Source organism: Cuculus canorus, chromosome 3, assembly GCF_017976375.1.
Source record: "Cuculus canorus isolate bCucCan1 chromosome 3, bCucCan1.pri, whole genome shotgun sequence".
Classification (NCBI taxonomy): Eukaryota; Metazoa; Chordata; class Aves; order Cuculiformes; family Cuculidae; genus Cuculus; species Cuculus canorus.
In genome coordinates this window covers 31798226-31815755 of record NC_071403.1, presented here as the reverse complement: position 1 = coordinate 31815755, position 17530 = coordinate 31798226, and the positions used below count along the sequence as shown (strand labels likewise).

The following is a 17530-nucleotide window of genomic DNA, read 5'->3' as shown; positions in this document are numbered from 1 at the left end:
TTTAAAATTTCTCTGATGTAATTCCACAAAGTTAACACTAAAATACTGCTTGACCTCTTGCAGCGCACAATCCCCGGAGCCCAGAGCCAGCACGGCAGACGTACCAGAGGAGGCTTGCGCTCTTGAAGGAGCACTGCCAGCTCATCCCCTACCTGGCGGAGACCATGGCGGGCCCATACCAGGAGCCTCAGCACAGGCCCCTTGGCTTTGCCAGCAGACTACAGACTTTTCTGTCCATGAAGGACACCGGCCCCAGTTTCGTGTAGCGTGAGCTACGCCACTGAGTTCTTCCTTTCATCAATGCCATCGGCTGCCGTGCTGCTGGGATAAGGCTGGCGAACAGCATTGCCCCGTCCAGGGCCACTTTCTTAAGCAGAAATCTTAACATTAAAGTAACAGAATTAAATTAATCTTAGCATTGATTGGGGGGGGGGGGGGTACAAAGAAGCTGGGGAGGGAGTTTTTACAAGAGTATGGAGTGGTGGGATGAGGGGGAATGGCTTTAAATTGGTGGGGGGGGCAGATTTAGATTGGACATTTGGAAGAAATTCTTCACCACAAGGGCAGCAAGACACTGGCACAGGTTGTCCAGGGAAGCTGTGGCTGCCTCATCCCTGGAGGTGTTCGAGGCCAGGTTGGATGAGGCTCTGAGCAGCCTGATCAGCAGGAGGTGTCCCTGCCCATGGCAGGGAGTGGAACTGGATGGGCTTTAAGGTCCCTTCCAACCCAAACCATTCTGTGATTCTACAAATTTGTTGCTATTTAGTTGCATTTCACAGGCTTAGGAAATGCCCTGAGCAGCGGTAGGTGTCCCTACCCATGGCAGGGGGTGGCACTGGATAGGGTTTGAGATCCCTCCCGTGACCCCACGGCACCGGCCCCCCCCTCGCCACTTCCCGCCGCTCACAGCACCACGTGCCCGGGCCGCGCGGGGGGGGGGGCGGGGTCGGCGCGGCCTCGCGCACTGCGCACTACGTCAGGACGCTGGGCGGGACCGGAAGCGCGGGGAGAGGAGCGAGGAGCGGTAAGAGGTGGGGGGGAGCGGGCGGGGACCCTTGGCTCCTATCGGCTCCCTTCTCCCTCGCCCCGCTCCCTTCTCCCTTACCCCTTCTCTTCCTCGCCCCTCTCCTGCCCCCATCTCCGCTGCCCCCATCTCTGCCTCTCCCTCCCTTGTTCCCCCTCCCCGCTCCCTATTCTCCCTCCTCTGTTCCCCTCTCTCCACTCGCTCTACCCTCTCTACCCCTTCGCCCCCTCCTCGCTCCTGCCTTCCCTCTCCCTGCTCCCGACTTCCCTCTCCCCCTCGTCCCTCTCCCCCTCGTCCCTCTCCCCCTCGTCCCTCTCCCCCTCGTCCCTCTCCCCCTCGTCCCTCTCCCATCCCGCCCGTCTGTTACTCCCATCTCCGCTCACTGCCCTCTCCCCGTTTCACTCCCTCCACGTATCGCCCTCCCCTCTCCGCTCCCCGCCCCCCCGGCCTCAGGCTGACAGGGACTGAGCTGAACAGTACCTACTGTCGCTCCTCAGGCTGGGGAGCAGCCCCCCAGCACTGCGTGTCGCTCCCAAGACCCCTGCGACGTACCGGGAGAGGGAGTGGGGCGGGCTGCGCTGACCCTCGCACCCTGCTTGGCCCTGGTATCACTGCTGGGGCGGGGGAGGGGGGGGTGAGCTGCGGGCCAAGGTTGGCAGTCAAATCGGTGATGATGTCACCTCGTGATGGAACACCGAAGTCCTCCATTTGGTCAAACCCCATTAGACACATAGGACCCTCCCAGTGGAGCTACAAATAGAGAATATTAGGGAAAGTGGAATATTTTGATTTAAGATAAAGTAGAGTTGAGTTCATCCAAGTAACTGTATTCTTTGAAATTTAGACAAAATGTCCCTGTGCTAGTATGTATTTTGTAGCATGTTCTTTTCAAGTAGTGTTTTTCCTTACTTTGTTAGGTCTTGTGTGCTGTATGATATGTACTGACCAGATGTGTCTTCTGTAATCAACTACAAGGTCAGACAGAGAGCTGGAGCCAGCTCCAAATTAGCAAGAGATTGACTGTTGTGAAGTTAATAATAACATTAAAATTAGACCTTGAAAAGTAACAGTGTGCATAAGATTTCTGGGAGAATTTATACACATGCATGTAAGTGGGAAATAGTCTGTAGCCAGCTTTTGTCTGGCTATACATGATGGATGGAGATAACTTCCTCGTGTTGCCCAGGCCTGATAAAGGATTCTTGCTTTCTAAAACTCCAAGTCTTAAGAGAGTTTATTTGCCAGTATTTTTTGGTATCAGCAGCACATGGGAACATCAGGGAACGTCTGCGGGTAGGGGTGGCAGTAGCGCCTCTGGGGTTCCTGTAATCCCTGTCAGGTATGATCAGGTCTGGCCGGGCCTGTGGCCCAGCTTTAGGAAGTTCCAGCAACATCAGACTTGTATCTTTCTTAAGGATCCGAGATGCACACTTTGGCTCCAGCATGAACTGTTTGTGAGTCAAATGGGATGAGAGAATCACTTGTTGGCCACTTCAGTTGCATTTGGGTGTCATGTGTATGGAGTCTGTGTTGCTTCTTACAGCATTCCGTCGTTAGTCAGGACTGTTGTGCTCACTGATGGCTGTGTTTAAATATGTGTTTGTATTTAAAATGACAGCTTTATATTTTAGGATGGCAGGTAGCTGATTTTTTTCACATTTGGCCCAGCTGACCCTCTTGAAATGGGCATTTTTGGCACGTCTCTTCCATAGTTTTATTTGGTGGGTTCTTCTGAAATTCCTGGATTTTTTTTTTCGCTTGCTTTTAATTTTTGCATATTTACAATTAAAGACACTTAGGAAGCCAAATTGGTGGTTAATAGTAAGCACAGTGAACCCTAATTTAGATAAAGGTCTTCGACAAAGCTGCTGGTTTTCTGCTTTTATTGGCCACCTCCTCAGGCTGAATCTTAGAGAAATCTTCAGAAGGATAGAGATAGGCAAAAGAGGGCATGGCATCCTGCCATACTGATGCCAGTGGAGTTTTATCCTTGATTACAGGATTTCATAGCCTTGTCCCTGAATAATCTGAAATTTGGCAATGCAGTGATGAAGTTGCATTTGACCTTTTTTTTTATTATTATTTGTTTCCACTCAGGAGCTGTGAAGAGAAAGTTCTTTTTCTTTACTTGTTTTAGTTGTGAAAGGAATTTTCAGAAGGGGTGGCCATTTCTTTAGGTGCTGTACAGTTCACAGTCCATGAGAGATAATGGCTAGAATCACTGGCAGCAGTTCTGACTTAAGAAACTGTCTGCAGCCATTGCTTAGAATTTAAAAACATCTTTGAAGAAAATCTCGGCTTTAGTGTAGATTTTTTTTTAAACTAAGTTCAGAGACGTTTTAATTGCTTCTAAGACTGTTGAACTCTGTTGACTTGTAAACCAGATGGTATTTGGTGGCTTATAAGTCAAGCTTCTAAAATATTTCTTAGTTAAAGCTGTTCTCTAGAGTGAGAGGAAATGGCCTCAAGTTGCATCAGGAAAGGTGTAGATTGGATATTAGAAAAAAATTCATTACTGAAAGAGTGTGGTGAAGCATTGGAACAGGCTGCCTGAGGAAGTGGTGGAGTCTCCATCGCTGGAGGTGTTCAAAAAATGTGTAGATGTGCTTCAGGACATGGTTTAGTAGGCATGGTGGTGTAGGGCTGATATTTGGAATTGATGATCTTAGAGGTCTTTTCCAACCTTAATGATTCTATTATTCTGTGTTCTTCTAGGCACCTCCTTTCATAGTCTCAATAGAAATGGCAGAAACGGCTCCTGATGCTTCTGAGAAACTGGTTGTCATCCACTCCAAAGCTCACAAAGATACCATTCTAGCTAATTTTGAAGAACAAAGGAAAAAGGATTTTCTTTGTGACATTACTCTAATAGTGGAGAATGTACAATTCAGGGCCCATAAAGCTTTGCTTGCTGCCAGTAGTGAATACTTCTCAATGATGTTTGTAGATGAGGGTGAAATAGGGCAGTCAGTTTACATGTTGGAGGGAATGGTTGCAGACACCTTTGGAGCGCTCCTAGAATTTATCTACACTGGTTGCCTCCATGCTAGTGAAAAAAGTACAGAACAAATTCTGGCTATTGCACAGCTGCTGAAAGTGAATGACTTGATATGGGCCTGTACGGACTATCAGGCCAGCCATAGCCTGAGTAATGCGTTACCAACTCCACCAAATAGCGGAGCCTCTGTAGCTGTTACTGCAAGTGACAAGAAAAATGAAGATCCACCACCAAAGCGAAAACGAGGGCGACCAAGGAAAATCAAGAATGTCCAAGAAGAAAAATCAGGAGTGACTTCTGCTGAAGATGGGCAACTCAGAGAGAACAACTCTGTGCAAAATAAGCAAAATTCTGTGAAAAAAGACACTGCAGCAGAAGAAACGGTTGTCAGCGAACAGACTCCCGTGAGGAAGGATGCAGAAGAACCTGAGCCTGCGTGTGGCTCAGAAGCTGCTGTCGATCTGTCGGCTGAAAAAGATGAGAATTACGATCCCAAATCTGAAGGAATACAGTGCGCTCAGAGCCGTTACAGCAAACGTAGAATAAGGAGATCAATCAAACTAAAAGATTATAAACTTCTTGGTGATGAGGATGAAAAAGGACTAGCAAAGAGAACTGGAGGAAAAAGAAAACGTGCAAGTTCTGAAGCTCGCTGTAAAGACTGTGGCAAAGTGTTCAAATATAATCACTTCTTAGCTATTCATCAGCGAAGTCATACAGGTAGGCATGCTGCGTTTGGGTTGGCGTTTAGTGACTTGTTGCTAAATGCAAGCTTGTTGTTGACACATAGGCTGCTCTCTGCAGCAAGAACTGTCTGAAATAGCATGCTTATCCAAATTATTGTGGTGTGTCTTGAAACTGCTTTCACTATTTGATTCTTGCCAGCCAAGATCTTGTCAGAACTCGTAGCCTTTATGTCTTACCTTGGTTGTGGCTTAGTTAATCATTTCTTTGTTTAAACATTGAATTACATGGCAGTACTTAAAGAATTATTTTATTGCTATGTGAAACTTGTCTGTTAATTCACCTTATAACTACTTAAAAGTCATTTTCTAGTAGCCACTACATTGCAACACATCTCACTCTTAGAATAGCTAGCAAGAAATAATGCATGTATACTTACAGATGTCATCTTTTGCTTTTAGGGGAGCGCCCTTTTAAATGCAGTGAGTGTGGCAAAGGCTTTTCCCAGAAGCATTCTCTTCAAGTCCATGAGCGGATGCACACTGGGGAACGGCCATACATGTGCACCGTCTGCAGTAAGGCTCTGACAACAAAACATTCTCTTCTGGAGCACATGAGCCTACATACGGGTATGTATTTCAAAGCAAATGTAAACTCTTTTCCCCGAGAGTTTGCATTTCTGAAAATAAGGTATTTTTGCTTTCTCTAGCATGTGCTAGTTTATTTATTTATTTGTTTCCTTATACTTGCTTTGGATGTGGCTTACGTTTTAATAAGTGATTTTCTTCACAGGTCAGAAGGCTTTTACGTGTGATCAGTGTGGGAAATATTTCAGCCAAAAGAGACAGCTCAAGAGCCACTACCGAATACACACAGGTATAACAAGTTTGGGTGGAAGAGCTAGCTTACAGTCTGTGCTGGTTTGTTATCATAAAGATTGACTGGAAATTCTTACTCAGTGATGTATTTAGTCTCTGCTACTCCATTGTGTGGTATCTTGATGTAATAATGAATTGGGTGAAAAAGACAAAATGGTGTATAATAAACTGAATGTTTAGGAAAACAGTAAATTTAGAAAGACTCTTATGATGATTAAAAATTAGTTATGCTGTATTTGGCATACCACTTGATTATTTTAGCCCTGCTGTCAAGGACTTGGAAGCTAGGAACTGTATAAACAATCGTGTCCACTGCCTCTTGTGCAAATTGCCTTGTAGTTTCCCACTACCTTGGGCTAGCAATAGCAAACAAGCTTTAAGAATTGTTGTTCTTGCTTCTGGAGCAGGCTGGACATTAAGCTGTGCACTCAGAAAGTAATGGGAAAAAGCAGAATTTACAAAGCTTCAAGAGGAAGCACATTTTGGGGGAAAAGTTGTCAGTCCCCTCTTTTCCCATGATGATGTCAAAGAGACAAATGGGGGGTGGCAGTTACAGGGAGGAGGCAGTGAATCAACTTTTGTTTTATCTCTATATTACATCAAAGTGGTTGTTTTACAGGAAAGTGCTTTAACAAAGATCACTGAAGAGATACAGGGGATCACTTATGCACTGACACTTTTTTTATTATTGCGACAAGGCCGTTCACTGCCGGAATGTAACCAGTGTCGTCGCAAATTCATGGATGCAGCTCAGTTAAAGAAACATCTCAGAACACATACAGGTAATATTGTCTGTCATGTTTTGTTATGGTTAGCTGTTTTTTCATGAAATAACATAGATGAAATGATGCTAGGGAAATGACACTTGTCTCTGTGGTATGAACTTCTGCTCTACTTGTGCTGCTAACTATGGCTGTATTGATAATAAAGAGATTTGACATCAAGAATGCAGGAGCGCAAAAAATGCTTGTATTACAACAGAAGCATTGCCTATTACAGGAAGAGACCCTTTTTTCCCCCCATTCTTACAAAGCCTACTGCAGGAAATGCCTGTTAGCTCTTCTGTGCTGAAGAACCTGGACTGAATTCAGTTTATCATGAGAGCCACACCAGGCATGTATGGGGCTTGAAGTGAGCTAAATAGTAACAGAAAGTGTATGTCCTAAATGAGCTGGGCATCCCTGTCTGTGAGGGATGAACGTTTATGAAACATGCTGCTGACCAGGACAATAATTAATTCCATTTACCTTTTTAGTGCACTCTAATAAATCAGATGCTGGCAGGTGGTGGACTGGGAGGGATGATTTAATGCAAGTGTGTCAGAGAGTGTCTAAGAGATTTAGAGGGCAAGGTGGTACTTGAAAGGCTGGATAACAGGGATAAAAATGTTGATCTACCATCTCATCATAACAAGCCACAGGCTTCTTGAAATAGTTTTCTTTGAGGGGTAAGTTCATAAGATGACTTCTAAATATCTTCTGTAAGCAGTGGCAATTGTTTCTTCCCCAAATCAAATTGTTCTTAAGTGTTGCCTGTGGTTGTAGTAAAATATGTACAAGATCAAGTTACGTATCTCATTCATTTCCTTCTCTTTCTTAGTGAAACTATCACAGGTTTTGAATTTAGACTAGACATGGGGAGGAATTTCTTCATGATGTGGGTGATGAGGCACTGGCACAGGTTGCCCAGGGAAGCTGTGGCTGCCCCATCCCTGGAGGTGTTCAAGGCCAGATTGGATGGGGCCTTGGGCAGCCTGATCTAGTGGGAGGCGTCCCTGCCCATGGCAGGAGGGCTGGAACTAGGTGATCTTTGAGGTCCCTTTCAACCCAAACTGTTCTATGATTCTATAAGAATACAGTCTACTTAGGAAAGTACTGCCATTTTCAGTAGGCGGCTGGGACTAGGTGATGCAAAATTCCTTCTGACAGATGTTTAATGTTCTCTCATGCTTTGCCCTCTGAAGATGAATGAAAGCTGAGAATTGTTGCAGTCAGCATCTAAAGTTTTTTTTGAAATTGGCTGCTGCCTTATCTCCACTTCATTGTGCTTTGATGGTGTGAATTACTGAGGTGGTTATCTGGATTCTCACGTCTAGTGTCTTAGAAAAGTTCAGTGCAACCAGGATACTTGGATATATTATGGTGTGAATTGGCATTTGCCATAGCTGGGTAGTATCTGTTTCAGATGGGAAGTGCTGTGTAGAAAATTATGTCAAATTTCTTTTTGATAGGTGAGAAGCCCTTCACTTGTGAAATTTGTGGCAAATCATTTACAGCTAAAAGTTCACTTCAGACTCACATTAGAATTCACAGGTAGAGTATGTCTGATTTTCATCACGTTCTTTAAAAATGTAACTTCAGATCTGATACCTGTATGTATTGTTTGGTCAATTATAGAATGGTTGAGGTTTGTTTGCATTTTGAATACATGGTTAAAGACTGACATTTTTGTTTACTCCATTTAAAGAAATAACTGGTAGTGGAAAGTACTGCTCTGTTAAATATTAGTGTGCCAAGACATTGTGTGGTGGTGGGATTTCTTCCCACCCTGCTCACCACACAGACCATTCTGTGCTGCTTTGCACAGCCCTTAAGATTCCTCTTTTGTATATTGTCTCTGTTTAATGATAATGTACTTTCTGCTATATTATTTATGTGAAAACTTTACAGGGAATATTTGTTTGACAGCAGAACAGTAGCCATGGTATAACAAGGTTATTGTAGCATTGTCTTGTTTCCCTGTAGTCTATCATGTCTCTCTATTAGTAGTAGTTATCTTTTACCCATGTCAGCGTGATGTATTGCATAAATGCATGTCGGATTTTAAATCATTGGAGAACTGCTGTGGGCCTTATGTAAAAGAAAATGTTCCTAGTGAATTTCTTCATCCCTTTGAGTTGGGCAGCAGCTTAGGATTTGGACACTTCTTTTTTGTTTAAAGCCCACGCTGTTAATAAATGTAAAATTGTCAGTGCTTACAGTTGTGCGAAGTAAGTTGTTGGATTCTTATTAGGGTGTAGCAGCACGGAATTTGTACCTGTGGTATTATAGCAGGAAGGCAGTTACGTTATCTTTGTAGTTCTTGAGTCTATACTAATGAAAGTACAGTTTGTGAGGTCATATATAAATAATTAGGAAGTCAAACAAAGAACATTTTTAACATCACTATTCTTATGTGCCTGTGTTTTAGCAAAACAAAACAACAATTTAAGTTTTTAACTCTATAATAAGTTGGAGAAAGCAGCACCGCCAAAGTGAATATTTTAATGAGATCGGATACATTCTTTTGCAGAGGAGAAAAGCCGTATTCTTGTGGTATATGTGGGAAATCCTTCTCCGATTCCAGTGCTAAGAGAAGACACTGCATCTTACACACAGGCAAAAAGCCTTTCTCCTGCCCAGAATGTAGTTTGCAGTTTGCTCGCCTGGACAACCTGAAGTCTCACTTGAAAATTCATATCAAGGAAAAGCAGTTTCAGGAAGCCAGTGCTGCTCCAAGCATCAACGTTAATTCAGAAGTGAGAAACATTCTTCAGCTGCAGCAGTATCAGCTTGCTACCGCTGGAGGGCAGGAAATTCAGCTACTGGTTACAGATGCAGTACATAATATAAACTTCATGCCTAGTCATAATCAAGGCATTAGTATTGTTACTTCAGAAAATGCCCCAAATATAACAACAGAGCAAGCTGCTAACCTCACGCTGCTTGCTCAGCCACAACAGCAGTTGCAAAACTTGCTGCTTTCAGCCCAGCAGGAGCAAGCAGAACAAATCCAAAGTATCAATATGATTGCAAACCAAATAGAGACTGCCCAGCGTGAACAAATGCATGTCATCGCTCTTTCCAAGGAAGCACTAGAACATCTCCATGCTCATCAAGGACAAAATGAAGAAATCCACATAGGAGGATCCTCACATCCAGTTCAGCACGTGCAGCTGACTCAGGAATCAAATCAACAGTCTCACTCTGGCCAAGATACAGTTCCTTCCCATCAAATCAGTGAAGAACAGAATCGAAGCATATGTGTCTCTGAATCCCATCAGCAATCTTTGTCAGTAAATGAGTCATCTCACGATCATCCTGTTCAAGGACAGGCTTTCTGAAATGCTTATTTGTCATCAGAGGGCTAGGGTGTAGCATGCTTCTTATCCAAGCAGTGATAACACATATCGCACTTTCTTTTCTGCAGCATAATCTGTCTGAAGATGTATTTCTTGGCTATTTTGATGGGTGATTTTTCATTTTTTTAATCTTATTTATTTTAGACTTTATATTTTTCCAGATTGGTGTTTCTTTACAACTTAGTCTATACCTGACGAGCCATTAATGTCGGGGCTTGTGCCTCATATACATCCATACCTACTGAGAAGGTTTGGCCCCGTATTTGCATTTCTGTGTGACTCTCCGGAAACATGTACCTTGCTGGTAGAAGAACTGTGTTTAAGATGTCTGCTGATCAAAAAGTATGACTTCTCTGATTAAGTCAACATTACAGGAACTACTGTCAAGCTTAAGGGAACCAGTACTTTTTGCAAAGCTAACACCATATGTCTTATGTATAATGTCCTATATGCGATCGTTCCCTGAAGTGCATTTTGATTTATTAACTGCCACGTTGGTTTGGTTTGATTTGAAATAGTTCCAGACTTTGACTGGCCCTTTGGTTTACTGTATGCTGTACAAGTTTTTCTCCTCAGAAATGATCAAGGCATTGCACTTGAATAGTGGCAATGAGATGCAATGGTTACACTGGGCAACTGAGAAGCCCAGAATCTACTCTGTTAGTTCTACCACTCACTTTGTGTGTGACTGTGGGCAAGGTAGTTGACCTCAGTGCCTTATTTCATCATCTAGTAAGTGGGGATAGTGATCACATGCTCTGCCAAGCACTTTGAAGAGCTCTTGATGTTGAAGACACAGTTTATTGAAGTGCAAAATTCTCTTCCTGACAAGATTAAATCTAAGCTTAGGAGCCAGTATATATTTAAAGTCTTATTTTTTGTACTTTGGAGAGCAGAATGTAATCTTAATATATGGTAAAGCTGGTAATTATTTTAGTGGGGGCTTGAACAATGAATAGAATCGCTTCAGAGCATAATGGACTATCTAAGTGGGGCATATAGCATGAATTTGTACAGGTATTCTCACTGACTAGATTAGATGTGTACAAATTGTTTTCAGTAACTGACTGCTAACAAAAAAGACTTGGCATCTTAATAAAATGCCATGCCAGAATACATGCTTTGCATTTTCAAGTTGGCTCGTGGTAACATCTCACATACCATACTAGTGTGATAAAATCCAGATAAAGTGTCACTGGTACTTAATGTGCTCAATCATCGCTTCAGTTTTAAAATGTCCTACTTGTGGTCTACATTGGTATTTTATGTTTTAACAAATGAAAAATGTAAAAATTAAGGTGAATTTAAAAGCTAAAGAAAAAAATCTTTGTATGTGCTTGGCTTATGTAACTGCCTAGAGAGTGTCACTGGCATAAAAGCCCAGTGAGTAGAATGATAGAGTAGTTTAAGGTGAAAGGCACTTCCAGAGGGCATCTGGTCCATCACCTGCCTCAAAGCAGTTCTAACTAGATCACGTCACTGTTGTCTGGTTGGTTGAGTTTTGAATGCTTCCAGGGATGGAGATGCACAACCTCTGTAGGCCAGTTCCAGGGTTGGACAATATTCATAGTGGAAAAAAGTTTACTATATTGAGTTGGATTTTCCCATGTTCCAGTCTGTGTCTACTTCCTCTTGTCCTACTGCTGTGCCTCCAAGAAGTGTCTGGCCCTGTCTTCTCTACACCCTCCCATCAGGTAGTGGAAGACAACAGTAAGGTCCTCCTAAAGCCTTCACCTTTAAAGGCGTGAGCAAGCCCAGCTTTCTCAGCCTTTTCCATCTTGTGCTTGAGCTAGTTAATCACCTTTGTGGTCTTCTGTTGCCCTCAGTCCAGTATGTCAATTTCTATCTTGTTCTGGGCAGCCCAAATTCTGGGCAACATTCCTCATTCAATTTTGTCATTGATGACACAGCCAGCTGATGACCATGTGCTGTGGGAGTTCGGCTAAATGTCTCAATTCTGTCAAAATACTAGATCAGTTTTCATATAAATTGGTCCTAAGAAGGGTAGGTAGCGGGAATAAATCAATGCCAAAACCAGTGTCCCACGGCAAAACTCTAGTTAGGCTTTTCACCTTTTGTTTTTTCCTCTCGGAATGGAGAGTTGGAGTTTATATACTTCTGCCACCAGAAAGAACCAGCGTATTCTGCAGTCGTACTTCAGAAGCTTGAAATCTTGGTGCTGTAAGAATGGATGAAAAAATACAGAGAAGCTTCTTACAACATCTATGAAAGTCTTACTGATTAATTGTGTAAGTTTACAATAAATATTCTGGAAATTTTATTCTAACAACTTCGATTTTATCTGAAGTATTGTAATGTGCAGCCATAACGCTGTCTGGTCATAAGTTTACAGGAGCTTGCACCGAGTTCCTTCCCTGCCATATACTTACAAATCCTGGAATGCCTAAAAGCTGATTACAAGCTAAATTCTAAGACTACCAGTAAAGTAACTGTTAGATATTTTCCTCTTTTTTGAACTTTGTCTTGCTTGTTAAGAAGTTATCGTTGCAGGATTAAGTACAATGCTACAGTCACGCTTGAGCCACTATCATATAGTGATTGTTTGATGCTTTCCCTGTATCTAAAAATAATGAAGTTTTGGGTTTGGAATTTTCTTATGCTTTTCTACCAAATTACCAGTGAAGAAACGAACTTCTGTGAGTATCCTGGCAGTGACTCATCTTGCATCCTGCATTGCTTAAGCTGTCAGCGCACATTGTAGCTTGCACTTGAGAAGCTGGCGTAGCTCCTCGTACCACAAATGTTGCTTTTTTGATGCCGTTTGCTTCCTTTCTAGTGAATGCATTTCTATTAAAGATGAAAATCAATCCCTCTTCTGTGTGTGCATTTTTAAGGCTGCAGCTGAAGCCTAGGATTGCTTTGAATTTGAAAGGAAAACCCTTCAGCTTTGCTTTTTAGTCCAGCTGCCACTGAGAACTACTTACCAAAAATTGCATCCATTAAAAACTACATTTCAAAGCAGCTCTCTAAATCTTTACTCCTTAGCCAGTAAACACCTTAACTTCTCATTTTCTCACAAAGACTAATCTTATTAGCAAATCCATCTCACTGCTTACTGTGTTAAATGAGATTAGGATTTTAGATGTAAACACAGGACAATAAGATGACTACAGAAAAATCCATTTTTGTGAGCAATTAACACCACTGTGTGGGGTTTTTTTCTACTCTGTTTGTAAGTTACACAGTGTAGCTGAACTCTGGAAGGATTTAATATTTTTTTAAAATACAAGTTTATTAATGATGGCTTTTTCTGAACATTTCTCCAGGTGAAAACTGAAAACAGTCCCTGAGAGGTAAAGCAAGTGCACTGTCAAGCGTGCGCTTGACTATTGCGTGTGCACTTTGCTTACTGGTTATACTCATGGTTTAGCTATAAGTAGCATTTCTTGACCTTGGCACTCTAAAGTTGTGGAGAGTTTGCTGTTCTGTGTGTGGAAGCTGAGATGCTGTAGTGTGCATTAGACCAGTGGACCTCCTAGTCCAGCATCTCATTATTGATAGATGAATATTGAAGTATTTATTTCGTAGGAGCTGTGAAAGCAAATTATCTTGGCAATATGCAAAGCTTCATCTCAGCACGTGTGGATCTGCAAGAGGTTTTTTTAATACTTGTTTTAAGCTCTTTTTCTGCTCAGAGTGACTAAAAAAACACTACTAGGAGTTGTACAGCCGTTACCTCTTAGCATCTAAGTGGAAGAGGAGATGACAACCTCCCCATTTCAAACTGAATGCCTATTCACAGCTGAAAGTGGGGACATTGAGCCTGGAATTGATCTTGCCAGCTGTTCAGGAAAGAGTTTTGCTTGCATCTCTCTATTTTTAAAATACTTATTTTGCTGTCTTAGCTGGTTCATCATCACAATCACATACATAGTTGGTGTTTGCTAAGACCTATACTAGTGTGCTGAAATTTTGTTTTTTCAGTCCTTTCCCACTTGGCCTTAAATGAAAGCTAATATGGGATTCCTTCCTAGTCACTGACCCAATGTCTGTGGGAGCACAGCAACCTGATACATTTTCTGTCTCCTCACATATTCCATCTCTGGAGCAGACTGCCTTGCTGGCTGTGTAACTGTCCACATCCAGGAGAAGCTGAGTCTGACTTGGGAGTGGCTGGGAGGAGACTGGTTTGCAAAGCGGGTGTGTCCTGGAGTCTGGGAAGCAATCAAGGGTTCTTCCTGGATACGCTTATCTTGCCATGGTCAGAAGTCCGTCTGCAGGCTTTTTCGCAATCTTACTGCTATTGCAGGTTCTTCAAGAGTGGAAAAGGAACAGGTAATGCCATACTTCCCATAGCTATGATTGCAGGACCTCTTTTTTATCTATTCGTTAGAGGTATTAGAGATCTGCGTCTTGCAGACCTGCAGTCCTGTGAGCTACAACAGTTCTATATACTCCATCTCTTCTCAGATTCTCCATAAAACATAGTGATCAATAAATGGTTTTTGGCAACAGATGGGACTGCTGTGGATCTCTGGCCCAAGCAGTTTTCCCAAATGGAGAAAAACCCAAACTATCCAGACATATTCTAGGTGAACTAGCATCTCACTGTATTATGCTTACTGCTCATTTCTGATGAATATTTTAATCCTACCTAACTGAAAATATCTTCGGAATAGCAGGATGCAGAGTTTTTGCTTTAGTTAGCAATTCATTACCCTGTCCTGCAATTTATTCTAACATCTACAACTGTGTCCCACTGTCTGTGCCTTCCTGAAGGGTGCTAGTTCTTAGGTGTTCATGTGTCTTCCCTTCAAACCACTGGATCCTCCTTGCCCTTGAAGGTTGCGTGCCTTGTGGCTTTTACAGCAGTCACCTGAAGAGCTTCACGCTGTTGTGGACAGCCCTGTTATTACATTGCCATCTTAAAAAAATAAGCTTATTCCTTTGGTTTTGCTTTGAGTTTCTTGATAAAGTGATGTCAGTTTCTGCCTTCCACCTGGAAGACTAAGCTTATAGAGGTCTTCTTTCTGGAGCTGAATCTGTCCTTCCCCTGGCAGTAGGAAGACCTTTTGTGAAGTTCTATGTTGTTTGCTTTGACTGCTGGCTGTTCCAACAGCTGCATTTTCCCTCCATACTATCTTCCAGAAACCCTTGTGGCAACCCAAGGGTCTGGTGTGAAACAGCAGTGGTGGCCTTCTCACCAACTGAAACAGAACGCTGTTGTGGTTCAGCAGCTTCAGCAGTTAGGACGTGCAATGTTTCCTCACCAGGTATTTGCTGTGAAGGTTTTGGCATTCGTGTCTTCAATGAGCACAGCATGATTATTTCTTTACGTAGTTTTCAGCAGGGCGATGCTGTAGTCATTTGACCTACCCTTCTCCAGAATGTCACTGGGTGACCCCCACCAGCTCTCCTGTCAGAGACTCTCTCTCAAATATTGTGTTTATTTAATTAACCAAATCTGCTTTCTGTTCTCTTTTTCATTCTCTTTCAGATATTATCTTGGACTGAAAGGAACTGAAATAGTCTCAGCTGCAGCAGGTGGAGAGGTTTGGAGCAAGTCTGACAATCCCACAGAAGCAAAACTCTCAGGTCTCCTGTAAAGGCACACATGCACATTTCAAAGGACTTCGTGTTTCCAAGAGTATTCGCTGTCTGGCTTTTGAAAGGGTTTCAGTATCATTGTTTAAATGTGCTGTACAACTTGTGCTTTCAATACTTCTCTTCATGGTAATCCTCACTCTCTCCAACCCCAACACAGCACGGCATGTCTGCCGCAGCTAGTGGGGCAGAGTGGTACAAGCAAACTCCCCCCTCACCCTTAACACCAGCAAAACATCTAAGAAATGTGAATAAGCTTGCAGAACAACATCATATTGTCATAAACAAGTAGCAGAAAGAGGCTGGAATGAATAATAATCATTCTGTTTAAGATTTTGGTATATATAGTTTTGATAACTGGCAACCCATTCAATCGATTTTAATGTACCTGAACAACAAAGTGATGTGAAAAGGAGAAATAAAAGCCAGAATAAGTACAGACAGCAAGTAATTCGTGGCTCTTGGCTTGCTCTTTTTTTTTAAAAACGTCCATTATAAATTTGCAGAACCCAGTCCTGTAGAGCCAGTGATAATACCAGCTTGTTGGCAATAATATTATGCTTGTTTAGCTGATTCTTGACTCCCAACTATTAGTTAGAATCACCAGGTTGGAAAAGACCTCTTGGATCATCGAATCCCACCATTAGTTGACTATTAGCAGCATGTTTATAGTTAACTCCCTTTCTTTCCCACAACACCAGTAAGAATATCGATGGCTAGAAATTATCCGTAAAAAAAACCAGAAAAAACCCAACCAGCTAAATAATTATTTTTTTTTTAAAAAAAAAGGAATAACAGGAGCCAGTGACGTGTATGCAGAATTAAATTTCAGGATCAGAATTTGTGTGCAAATTTAAGCACATTACGAAATGCAGACATCAATCTGTTGTTTTGAAAATAATACGCAGTGGATTGCTCTGGTTTTAATACTTGTGTTTTATAATTAAAAAAGGAGGAAAGAGACATTTTAAAAGGTCAAAAAAACATCAGTTGTGTTAATCTGTCTCAAGCTAAAAATGTGGATGTAGAGAAAAACAGGTAGCAAAGAGAATACTTCCTGAAGTGTTCCCGTTTATATTTGACTCTGAGTACGCTGCTTCTCTTCTGGACTTTACAGGAGGCTGCTATAGGCTTCTATTTGGCTATAACAGGAGCCATATGGTCTGGCTACTAAAATTAGGTTCTGTTCATCACAGACTGCAGAGGCTCTGGCAGTCATGCTGGCCTTTGGGAGGAGGAAGCAAAGGGCTTTCCTTTGCATCCCTCAGACGCAGTCTACAAAACGGAGCTGCAGTTGCACGTGCTTCTTGCTGCAGTTTGCTACCGTCACACCTTGGCTTGTCTGTTCCCCCCTCATGTGTAAATTAAAACTGCCTTGTCTGCCATGGGATTTTAAAATGTTCCCTTGTCCAAACTGTTTCACCTCCCTAAATTTTCTGCATTTTTTTCAGCAGGATAACATAATAAAATAAAATGACAACATCTTGCGCACGGGTCTGTTGGGCAGGGGAGCAGCCATGGTAGTTAAACCTTCAGAATCTGATCATCTTCATGGTATCTTTATGATGAGGATGGAGTTCTTTAAATCCAACATTGCTGCAAATCCCAACAAAACAGCTATGGTAAGTGTGATCCTGATGAACTTCTGTAAGAAACCATCGCTGAGCCACACACGGACCAGAGAAATTTCAGGGCTTTGTGGGGAAGCCTTACCGCGACCTGTGATTTCATTCTTAATCTGATTTTTTTTACAGGCATGGGTAGTTCAGAAACAAGTAGCTGAGAGCCTGTAGGCTTTTTGGTTCCAACTCTGTGGTTACGTACGAATTTAACACTTTATAAAGCCATTTAGATATACAACTGAAAAAAAAAAAGAACATAGCTATGACAAATAGCTATAATTTTTATTGTATTTAACATAGGTTTGTTCTAAAGAACATATTTTCCACATCACAGCTGTCTCACCTGCAATAGGATTTGGACATGCTAAAGATGTGTTTTTCCTGGGAAAGTGATGATTGCTGTGCTGCTCCGTGATGTCACGACAAGTTATGCACATTTTTGATGTGACACACAATTCAGTCTTGTCACTTCTAATACCCATGTCTCCAAAAATTCACCTTGCTCAGAGATGAAAAGTGATGTGACCCAGCCGTGCTGACAGAAGCCTTTGCTGAACCCACAGCTCTCCCACAAAACTGCTTTTGTACGTGCTGCATTAGCTGAAAGGGCACAAAGCTCCTGCAGCGGCACAAAACTGC

The 17530-nt window shown here is 42.3% G+C and overlaps 2 protein-coding genes and 1 long non-coding RNA gene across 15 annotated transcripts in view; 2 read left to right on the top strand and 1 right to left on the bottom strand.

The window, feature by feature from the left end:
- Positions 1 to 372, top strand: part of AK9 (adenylate kinase 9) — a 67527-nt gene extending 67155 nt beyond the window's left edge. For all 7 annotated transcript variants that reach the window (XM_054061149.1, XM_054061148.1, XM_054061144.1 and 4 more), the window contains one exon: positions 64 to 372. In XM_054061149.1, the coding sequence (XP_053917124.1) occupies positions 64 to 266 (203 nt within the window). In that variant the 3' untranslated portion in view covers positions 267 to 372. The remainder of the gene's footprint in view (positions 1 to 63) is intronic.
- Positions 1 to 1636, bottom strand: part of LOC128851607 (uncharacterized) — a 21191-nt gene extending 19555 nt beyond the window's left edge. The window contains exon 1 of one of the 2 annotated variants that reach the window (XR_008448959.1): positions 1505 to 1636. This is a non-coding gene — a long non-coding RNA (uncharacterized LOC128851607). The remainder of the gene's footprint in view (positions 1 to 1504) is intronic. The other variant, XR_008448960.1, reaches the window with a different exon arrangement.
- Positions 982 to 17530, top strand: ZBTB24 (zinc finger and BTB domain containing 24). 6 transcript variants are annotated; one of them, XR_008448957.1, is made up of 9 exons: positions 982 to 1024; positions 3740 to 4742; positions 5168 to 5335; positions 5499 to 5582; positions 6283 to 6366; positions 7815 to 7896; positions 8876 to 11953; positions 15163 to 16891; positions 17399 to 17530. XR_008448957.1 is itself a non-coding variant. In XM_054061154.1 (7 exons), the coding sequence occupies exons 2-7, from the start codon at positions 3767 to 3769 to the stop codon at positions 15269 to 15271; spliced, it is 1503 nt and encodes a 500-aa protein (XP_053917129.1). In that variant the 5' UTR covers positions 982 to 1024; positions 3740 to 3766; the 3' UTR covers positions 15272 to 17122. The 6 variants fall into 6 exon arrangements, 4 of the variants coding, with proteins under 4 accessions (XP_053917129.1, XP_053917127.1, XP_053917130.1 ...); XM_054061154.1 differs by lacking the exons at positions 8876 to 11953; positions 17399 to 17530 and having other exon boundaries at positions 15163 to 17122; XM_054061152.1 differs by lacking the exons at positions 15163 to 16891; positions 17399 to 17530 and having other exon boundaries at positions 8876 to 13770.

Excerpts from the sequence above, each read along its gene's own strand:
- ZBTB24 (XM_054061152.1), top strand. The coding sequence starts at position 3,767 with ATGGCAGAAACGGCTCCTGATGCTTCTGAGAAACTGGTTGTCATCCAC. Across the intron at positions 6,367-7,814 it reads ACATCTCAGAACACATACAG|GTGAGAAGCCCTTCACTTGT; the intron begins GTAATATTGTCT and ends TCTTTTTGATAG. Across the intron at positions 7,897-8,875 it reads ACTCACATTAGAATTCACAG|AGGAGAAAAGCCGTATTCTT; the intron begins GTAGAGTATGTC and ends ATTCTTTTGCAG.